This window comes from Etheostoma cragini, chromosome 6 (genome assembly GCF_013103735.1).
Source record: "Etheostoma cragini isolate CJK2018 chromosome 6, CSU_Ecrag_1.0, whole genome shotgun sequence".
In the NCBI taxonomy this organism is placed as follows: Eukaryota; Metazoa; Chordata; class Actinopteri; order Perciformes; family Percidae; genus Etheostoma; species Etheostoma cragini.
In genome coordinates, this window is record NC_048412.1 from 17,798,622 (window position 1) to 17,808,793 (window position 10,172).

The 10,172-nt window shown below is 38.5% G+C and overlaps 2 protein-coding genes across 12 annotated transcripts in view; both read left to right on the top strand.

Moving 5' to 3' along the window:
- cers2b (ceramide synthase 2b) overlaps window positions 1-2,343 on the top strand; it is a 17,422-nt gene extending 15,079 nt beyond the window's left edge. Inside the window, exon 11 of the mRNA XM_034875095.1 lies at window positions 509-2,343. Coding sequence (XP_034730986.1) covers window positions 509-649 — 141 coding nt within the window. The 3' untranslated portion in view covers window positions 650-2,343. The remainder of the gene's footprint in view (window positions 1-508) is intronic.
- A 1,149-nt stretch (window positions 2,344-3,492) lies between these two features.
- arnt (aryl hydrocarbon receptor nuclear translocator) overlaps window positions 3,493-10,172 on the top strand; it is a 14,321-nt gene continuing 7,641 nt past the window's right edge. For 5 of the 11 annotated variants that reach the window (XM_034875023.1, XM_034875025.1, XM_034875026.1 and 2 more), the window contains exons 1-13: window positions 3,493-3,829; window positions 4,622-4,712; window positions 4,865-4,915; window positions 5,015-5,062; window positions 5,250-5,297; window positions 5,940-6,153; window positions 7,434-7,647; window positions 7,796-7,898; window positions 8,001-8,066; window positions 8,247-8,332; window positions 8,484-8,560; window positions 9,148-9,282; window positions 9,412-9,486. In XM_034875023.1, coding sequence (XP_034730914.1) covers window positions 3,793-3,829; window positions 4,622-4,712; window positions 4,865-4,915; window positions 5,015-5,062; window positions 5,250-5,297; window positions 5,940-6,153; window positions 7,434-7,647; window positions 7,796-7,898; window positions 8,001-8,066; window positions 8,247-8,332; window positions 8,484-8,560; window positions 9,148-9,282; window positions 9,412-9,486 — 1,245 coding nt within the window. In that variant the 5' untranslated portion in view covers window positions 3,493-3,792. The remainder of the gene's footprint in view (window positions 3,830-4,621; window positions 4,713-4,864; window positions 4,916-5,014; window positions 5,063-5,249; window positions 5,298-5,939; window positions 6,154-7,433; window positions 7,648-7,795; window positions 7,899-8,000; window positions 8,067-8,246; window positions 8,333-8,483; window positions 8,561-9,147; window positions 9,283-9,411; window positions 9,487-10,172) is intronic. The other 6 variants (XM_034875032.1, XM_034875033.1, XM_034875034.1 and 3 more) reach the window with 3 other exon arrangements.

Sequence of the window (10,172 nt, forward strand, 5' to 3'; positions counted from 1 at the left end):
ACTGTATATATATATATATATATATATATATATATATATATATATATAGTACAGGCCCAAAGTTTGGAACCACCTTCTCATTCAATGCGTTTCCTTTATTTTCATGACTATTTACACTGTAGATTATCACTGAAGGCATCAAAACTATGAATGAACACATGTGGAATTATGTACTTCACAAAAAAGTGTGAAATAACTGAATATAACTGAACTAGAATGTGAGACATGTTTTCAGTTATTTCACACTTTTTTGTTATGTAAATAATTCCACATGTGTTCATTCATAGTTTTGATGCCTTCAGTGATAATCTACAATGTAAATAGTCATGAAAATAAAAATGAATTGAATGAGAAGGTGGTTCCAAACTTTTGGCGTGTGTGTAACTGCATGTGTCATATCCACTGCACTGTTACCATGCACATTTTCATGCATGGAACTAGATGGTTTGTTCTCACACTGGCCAAAGCTCCAGTACAACTTTTATTTTATTTCATTTTTTTTTTTCAGGAAAAAGTTGACGATGAAAGGAGTGACAAAGATGAAACAGATGAATCAGAAGAGGAGGAGGGTAAAAAGGACATGACAAAAAATGGACCAGTGCAGAACGGTCACAAAGTCCACAACAACAACCACCGCAAGACAGAGTAAAAGCAAACAAGTGTCAGGACAAAAGATTGTGTGAAGGACTCATATCCCTCTGTAGGGGAGCAGAAGGGAGGGATTAAAAGAGAGAAGGAAAAGGGGATTGTGGTTAAGGGAAGCGGCAAGTCATCCCATTTAAACCAAGAAGAGCAGGTATCCTGAGGAAATTGGACAGTTAATTTTGCACACCACAAACACTCATACATGTTCATTCGTACTATTAAAGGACACAGATCTAGCAGATAATAAACTGTACACTACATTAGGTGGCATGGGTTTTTTTGCTTTGTCATTAGAGAAAAATGTATCATTGGCAGTTTGTCAGTCCAAGAATTTCAAAGAGACAGGGAAGAAAATGGATGGAGTATGGGGTTGATGCTGCTTCTACTTTAGCTTTCCTTGTTCTTTGTGCCTTAGAGCCAGCTAATGGCTGGTAAAATGCCATTTTTTAAAAGCTTTTCTGCTTTAATCTTGTGTTGCTTTATTTGGTTGCACCTTTTTGTTTTCTCCTAAAAGAACAAAAGAGAGGGAAAGTGAGACAATAGGGCATTTCATGCCCTAATGTTTTCTTTGTCTATGCAATTATGTAAGTGTTCAGATATTGCAATGTCTTTGCACAAACATACAGTGTCTCTTATACACTGTAATAACTTGCAGTAGGACTGTGGCCTCTGCTATCCCACGCAGCCCGTGCTATTTATACATTTGCCTTATTTAAGGTTTGAAGAGTAAATCTTGCTTTTTTTGTTTTAATTTTTGTTTAATTCTTAATTCAGTATTGTACAATTCATTCTTCCAAAAGAGATGTCTGACCTGCAAAGGTCAACATTATCAGTTCTTTGCTGTTTGAGCAGGCGGAAATACCCAAGTGCTTAGCACAAACCCTGCAATATAAATCACTGCTTCCTGCTAGTTTTGACAAAGCTGAATGTGTTTCCTTTCTGGTTTGGCTAAGCTGTTGGATACAGTTGAGTCTTGAATCAGGCTGATGTTGCCACCCGCTGAAAACCAGTGACTCAACAAAATCATTGCGAAGTTGGGTTGCTTTGTTGAAATACAGTAGTTTTACTAATTCTAATGGAATGGGCCAGATTTACCAATTCAGGATTTTGCAAACATGGGCCAGATTTCTTCAATTCACTGCCTTGTAGCCCGGGTTATGTTTGTTAACCTGGGTTAGAATTTTATGTGTTGATCGACGTGAATGACTGTGTGTATGAAACGGATTTTAATGTTAAGGACGTAAAAAATATTTAAATCAATTTTTAGCAGTTTAGTGTTTGAGACTTATGAGGAATTCGAGAAATAAGTGTTGAAGTTTTGTTGTTATGCTTTAGAGTTGGTTGTACGTCAAGTGCCTTATAAGTAATGTATTGGAAGCTCCGTCCTGTCTTAATGTCCACTTGTTTTCTTTCCTGTCTCCACATCACAGATCTAACCCTAAGACTAGTATAGTCTACCTCCACTGTCTCATCCATCACTCCTCTTCTTTATAAATGACCTTCCTTTCAAACTCACCCTCATTCCACCACCACGTTCTTTTTTACTAACCCAGGCCAACCGGCAACCTCTTTTCCCCAGTGATACAGAAGAAACAGCTGTGTCCCAATGACAGTGTTAATTTTTTTCTTATTTTGTATTTTTTTGTTCAATGATGCCTAAGTATTATTAATACTAAAAACAAAGATCATGAATCACAATGAAAGCATTTTTGTTTTCCTTTTTTGTACATCATGTCTGCAACCTTCCCACACAGTACATCTTTAACTTCATAAATTCCAGTAAAAAAAACATGAGACCATAAAACATTTTGTCCTTGAAACTCTATCTGACTGTTAAAATACAGTAGCATGAACACGGTTCTTTAGCAGAAAATGGGTCATACTGTTAAATCATTTAAGAAGATTACCCCATAATATCCAACCCCACATTTTCTTGTAATTACTTATCTACTTCTACTTGAAATGGAAACCCAGAACCCAAGAACAGTCATTGAGTAAATACTCAATGACTGTTCTTAAGTACAATGTTGAGGTAGTTGTGCTTTACTTGAATATTTCCTGCAACTTTCTACTGCATTTCAGCTAGAAATATTGACCTTTTTACTATTTTTTGCACAAAAAAATCATTTGATACTTTGATTTTCCTGGTATGTACCTAGTTACTTCAGTAGAAACTTTATAAATGAATACTTTTAATAATGCGACAAGTGTTTTTATAGTGTGGTGTTACTTAAACTTCAGTAAAGAAACAAAACTTATTTACCACCGCACTTTGTGAATTTCAAGTTGTGAATGCAGGGCTTTTCCCTGAAAATACAGTGTTTTTACATTGATACATTGCTAGTTTAACTTAAAGATAAAGATCCTAATACTTCCTCCAACGGTGCTGAGATACAATAACAATGCCATCTGTTTGGAAGAAGTTCTCTAATCTTTTACTACGTTTTATTAAAACTACCAATACAAACAAAGTGCAGAACTACAACATCTGTTAGGAGCATGTAATACCAAATATTGTATGTCTTAACCATGTGACATGTTTTTAGACCACCTTGTTAGACTATTTTAAATTGTTAACTTTAATCATTAAACCACCAAGGGTATAATAATGCTGCATGCTCCCAACTCAGGTCCCAGGGTTAAGAGATCGTTTTTTGACTTCGGTGTGTTTTTGAGCTTTGAAATTGCCCGCTGCCAGCGGGGCGGAGCATAAAAAATGATTTCCCACGATTTCCCAACATTTCCTATGAACATTTCACGTCATTTGTATCTGGCCTGTGAGGTCCAATAGAAAGAGGAGACAAGAAAACAGCCTATGTTAGACCTGTAGACAAGACAGCTTTCTTTCTTTAACTGTCTATGCTTGCTCTACACTGAAACGAAACGCCATCTTGAATATAAAGGGGATTTAAAGCAGGAGAAAACCGAAAAAGGGGGCATTGGCTGAGATAAACTGTTATTTTTGTCTGTGTCTAAATCTTCCCGGGTTTCCCTTGAACAGTTCTAGTTATGTCTTTGGGCGTTTACAACGAAATAAAGGCGCATACGTGAGGAAATCAGCAAGGCACTTGTTAGCCTCTACCCAGCTAGCTAGCAAGGGGAGGACTGGGGACTTGAGGCTTATTTTTTCCGCAGCCGAAGTTGTTTATGTTATTCCAAATGGACATGTCCTCTTCAAACCCAGGTAAATTGCAATAAAGGTCACAGTGACTAATTAGCTAGTACGTCACTGCGCAACTGTTCATCGGTTTTGGGCATTTTCTCACGCAGAGCTAAAACGGACAATTTCCTAAAGATAGCGTGACAGCATCAGCTAAGTTAGCTTAGTAGCCAAGCTAATGCCACAGCATGGCTAGCTGGTTATTACATAATTTAGCTAAGTGTTATCACAATTTAACACTGAGTTAGCCGCTAATGTAGCTGGCTAGCATTTTAGCTAGCTAACTCACTGTTAAATTGTGATATTTGTGCATGGCCAAATAAGGCAACTTGAAAACCACATCTAAATTAGCTAGCAAACTTAACAGTTACGTTACCATGCTGCGGTTGGCTAGCTCGGTTTATGTGTTTGTATTTAGGTAATGTGGCTCACAAGATTGATATCTGTGTGTAACATTAGCTTAGTGCCGTGGTTGTTTTAGCATCAAACACGAATTAAGAATATTTCAGAATCAGCTTTATTTGTCAGGTATGAGGACACATACGAGGAATTTTGCTTTGGATTATTCGTTGCTCACAGTGTGCTTACTCATACAAAAATATATACACACTATAACAGAAACAAAAACTTGAAAATGTTGATTACACAGGTTGTGAAATAAAACCAATGTCAGCTGTGTGCGTAAATGCTGATTTGGCCTTGGAGTACGGGCTCCAGTGACAGGTTTAGTTTCTTTTTGAGTGTTTCAGGCTCAATAGGAAGTCTCCTGCCATCCCTGATACATTTCGTCTCTCTATGTCTCTGTGTTATTAATAGAGTTACCAGACCCAAATCTCGGTATGGGTGCAAGTGGGACCCAAGGAAGTGGCAGTGCTGTTGTACCAAAACGGACCAATAAAAGAGCTGCGTAAGTGTGTGTGGTGGTCACCTTTTTGCTGATATGTCAGTCTTGTGGTATGTGAATTTGCTGACTGGATTTGTTTTTGACACTTGTGGTCAAAATTCTTACGAGAACATTTGTGTGAAACCACTGATGAGTCTCTCTTCTCCTTATTACAGGACAGACTTGGATGACGACGATGATGATGATGAAGGAAACAAGTTGTTCAGGTACATTTGTCTGTTATGTCATAAAGCAAGATGAGGTGGTATACCAAGTGTGTGGCTTGCCTGAGCTGCGACAGTAACAAGCAATGTTTTTTTTCTCAGGTGTGACGATGAAACAGGAGGCGGGAATGACAAAGAGCGCTTTGCCAGGTGGGAGGATGAATTATTTGAAATAGATGTGTGTGGAGGGGGTGTTGGGGAGCAACACTTTTGATACACCGGTTTCCCCAAATGCTGCTCTCCCTTTTCCTTTTGAAGTTTTGTTTCTCCTCTTACATGTTTTTTAATTTGGTTGTGATTTTGGGCCTGTGTTTTAGTGGGTTGGTTTCATTTCCAGGTTTTTGGAAGAAGATCAGAGTTGTGCAGATAAGGAAAAACAAGCCAGGTATGGCCTGTACCACTGTGGAAGGCTCCCTCTCCTGCTTGTATCCATATTAATATTGAATGCAGTGATCAAATACTATCCTGTCCTGCTAGGACACCAGCTCATTGTCATTTTACCAGCACACAATTACTGGTGTATTTTGCCGCTGTATGCGTTTGTTTTGGTGCCTGTCAAAATGTTATGCTTCTTTGCCCAAGTCAGCTAGTTGTATTTCTCGGCCCACCACTGTTTTATGTTTAACTAACTGCTACGCTGTGTGTGACTCAGGGACTTTTTACACTTTGGTAATCCTTTCCTTTTGAGCAACTGTCCTCTCTCGTTTCTCTCCCCCCACTCAGGAAATCTGGGTGATCTTTCCCTTTCTGCATTTGCTCTCTTTTGTCACACCAACTGGGCTCGAAAGACCAGACTCTTTCTTTCTCACTCATTTTTTATAGATAATTGATTTATAGTTTTGTGTGTCTATTATTTCTCTCACCTTCTCTCGTTCCCACCTCTTCTTCCTGGTTGGCATACTTACATTGCAGCATTAAGTCTAAAATCTACTCCATGTTGTCCACCTGCCCGTCTGTTTCCCCCATCTCGATCCCTCCTATTCTGTCCACCTCTGCCACACTCCCTCCCTCTTTTTCCTTGCTTTAGGGAGAATCACAGTGAGATTGAAAGGCGGAGACGGAACAAGATGACTGCCTACATCACAGAATTGTCAGACATGGTTCCCACCTGCAGTGCACTAGCCCGGAAACCAGACAAACTAACCATCCTGCGAATGGCCGTGTCCCATATGAAGTCTCTGAGAGGAAGTGGCAATACCAACTCGGATGGGTCGTACAAACCTTCCTTTCTCACTGACCAGGTATGAGCAACTGAGAATTTGATTGAATTTGTAATATACATTTTTTTCTACTTAATCAACTTGATTGAATTTATTCTAGAGAAATCTTACAACTTGCTAAAGGCATGTTAAAAGTCGGCAGCAACTTTGAACATGGATGTACCGCTTGTGTGGGAGTCAACAACAGTATTTTAGTAAGTAATGCTGAACAAAAGAAGTTATTGAATACAACCAACTTTAGTTTGTTGAGTAATAGCGTGTGAGACGGGGCCTGCTGGACCTTGGCGAGAGATGTGACCCATGGCCAGAATATCATAGTTGATAAAAATGCAGCCCAGTGACGATACAGACATTTCATACACACGACGTGTATAACTCCGCTGATGCACCATTCGTCACATGCTGGACCTTTTCATAATGAGTCAGCCGTCACTCTGTGAGTAGCGCTTACGCTTCCGTCCATCGCTCTCTCCCTAGCTTTTAATCAGTTATTGTTGAAAACAAGTGAAGGTGCCTTTTTTTTTTTTTTCTAATACATATCCTTGGCTATTTATTTCGGATAATTTTCATTTACATGTGTTGCAGCTGTATTTATTAATAACATACAACTTAAACATGAGAGGAATCTAGCATAATATGGATGTGAAAGCAGTTATAAATAGCCTATGTGACTTTAAAATTTGTTTTGGTTAAATTCAACAAATAATCCTGATAATTAAATGTGATCTTAATATTGATCAAAATAATCGTAATTATCATTTTGGCCATAATCGTGCAGCCCTAGTGCTTTGGAACAACAGTTTGAGTTTCCCAGAGTTTACAAGGTGCAACTGAATGTACCACAGATTAAGGAGGTTCACCTGAAGGCACCATTGTATCCTGTTGGGGCCCACATGCTTTGTTTGTGTACATAACTTACTCACAGGAGAAGGCAACATGGTGTCACACCGTTGACTTCAAGGAATTAGAATGACTTTCTGGGTTCTGTTGTTTCTCGGTCAACTCCCATGCTACCAGCCGGTAAACTACTCTGTGTCAGTTGTTGTTGTTTTGTACAGACATGCAGTTCAAGTAGGTGGGGGTGGAGGGAGAAGAAAATACTAGGGGAATCACCGATTTTGATTTTGATAGTCAAAATCTAAAGATCATAAAATCAAAATCGGGACACCCCGAATAACATTCCGAACAAGCACCTGAAAGTATTTAAATATACGTATTTGGGTAGTCGCAAAAAGGTTTTAAAAACATACTTTAGAATGCTTAATTATAATTTATTTGTCCTTACTGCCATCTGTCTATAGGAACTGAAGCACCTCATCCTGGAAGCAGCTGACGGCTTCCTGTTCGTGGTGTCATGTGAGACTGGCCGCATTGTTTACGTCTCTGACTCCCTGACACCCGTCCTCAACCAGGCGCAGTCTGAATGGCTCGGCTCCTCCCTTTATGATCAGCTGCACCCAGATGACACCGAAAAGCTAAGAGAGCAGCTCTCTACTGCAGAGAATAACAACACTGGTACAATGCATACACATACGCTAAATATGCTGACAGTAGTATTACTAATAATCTCAAAAGCCTCTCTTTTGTCAGTATAAAAAAATTATGACAAATGATCCCATCTTAAGACAGTGATGAAGTCAATTGTGTCTCTTAACATTTAAAGGGAGGATGTTGGATTTGAAGACGGGAACAGTGAAAAAGGAAGGCCAGCAGTCGTCAGCCAGAATGAGTATGGGAGCCCGTCGATCGTTTATTTGCAGAATGAGGTGAGACTCCTACTACAGTTAATTATCTACTTTATTATTTATATTGATGTATGGCTCAATGTTGCATACATTTTCCATGTGATGGCCTGTGTGTATTTGCAGGTGTGGCACTTGTCCTGTGGAACCGTTGTCAATGAACAGACTGAACTTCCTTAGGAATAGAAACAGGTGACCAAAACTTTTTTACCTTTTGCTTTTTTTTATTTTTTTTTATTGAATTGTCATTATTGTGCAGAAGTTAAGCATATCTGGAGTAATCCAATAGCATCAAGATGCACGTAATTACAAAAATATTTCTGGCATAGACTGATTTTGCAGTATATGTTATCATTTTTTCCTTCACCTTAGGAATGGTTTGGGTACAGCCAAGGAAGGGGAACCCCAGTATGTTGTGGTCCACTGTACAGGATACATCAAGTCCTGGCCCCCTTCAGGTAAAACTAGTCATTTTCTAAGGGTTGGCCGAATACAGCCATTTGTTAAACTTGCTTCATAATATGGCCAGGACCTGTGAATGATGATGAATCTTTTTCATGAGTTACTCTGTGGCCTGTGTTAACATATTTTTTTGCACGTCTTTTTCAGGAGTATCTTTAACAGACGATGAATCAGAAAACACTCGGGGGAATCGCTACTGTCTGGTTGCAATTGGGAGATTACAGGTATGATGGATGGTGTGTAGAGATATGCACTGAAAGCTAGTTGGGAAATGACAATAATTTTTAACTAATCATTTAAGTCATTATTGAGTAGTATATGTTTGATACAAGAAAACAAACATTGTGTAGTTGTGTAAATGTAACCTTTGTTTGGCTATTTCTTAACAGCAAATTTGTATTTATATCTAACAAAGTGCAGTGATATTTTACCCTTATATTAAAAATCTAGGAATAAACTCACCTTTACTTGTGTTGGGGGAGACATGTATTCTTTGTAAAACGCATATCTATCTCAAGGAAGTATTTCATGGTCACAATCTACAGTATTATCGGAAGTGGATTATGGTTACAGTTTAAATTATTTTTGTCTGTTAGCAGTGGATTGGAGAACATTGATAATAGCTATGAGTTTTGAGTAAACAACACTCAATACAAAGATAACCAGTTGAAGTTGTAAAAATATGAATAATAGTAATTTATGCACAATGCAACTTTGAAAGTATCTCACTGGTTTTCATCAATTAAACATCATGATTTTAGCTTATAATGCTAAAATTATGTTTCATCTTTTTTTCTTTTTCTTCTTTTAGGTGACTTGTTGCCCAGGTGACACAGACATTAACAGTATCAGTGTTCCAGTGGAGTTCATCTCGCGCCATAACTGCCAGGGCATGTTCACCTTCGTAGACCACCGTTGCATGACCGCTGTCGACTACCAGCCCCAGGTAAGACTCCCAGGTGGCGGAAATGTCAGGAACAGACAGCATCCTCAAAAAAACTTGGCGTCAAAAGTTGGTATAAATGTCTTCTGAGCTAATGGTATTGCTTTTACAGTACTATCTGCTGTGTTGCAGGAATTATTGGGGAAATATATTCTCGAGTTTGCCCACCCTGAAGACCAGGGCTTACTGAGAGACAGCTTCCAACAGGTAGGACTGTCCAAAAGTGCAGCTTTTTGAAGACAGATTTTATTTGTTTGTCTCTCGTGTTTGCACTACCATGTGAATGTGTTTACATGCACTTAAAAGAATAAAAGAATGGATGACTACATTTAGCAACTTTTTAATCAAAATAAATGAGACTAAAAGTAGACTCCTAAAAGTCTAAATCAGCCACTTTATTACAGGTTAAAAGTTAACTATTGGTAAAGTGGTAGCCCAGAGTTGTGAACCGTGGTCAAAACAATCATACTAAAAATAACTGAGCGTGTTGAATGATGTTGTAATCTTGTGTTACCCACCAAGGAGAATAAGCTAATGTCATAGACCTAGCATTAGCAGCCACTTGCTTGTCAACCAGCACATTTACAGTAGGCTCCAAAGCACTTTTCCTCTTTGGTCCCCCGATAGGTTGCAGGAGGAATTGTCCATTACTGTTACCATTATTCTTGTGTCTCATTTGAACGACTTTATGAACGACTGAAACGATTTTGGTAACACAATTTTAAGGTACAAAAGAGACTTTGGCGTTGGATTGATCAATATTGAAATCAATTAGTATCAATGAATAAGGTCTCTGTTGCATTACTGTTTTGCAAAGTGGCATGTAATCAATGACAAAACGATGCCGTGTGGCAGAAAAAAGTTGTACTACATTTACTAAGAATAACCCCCCC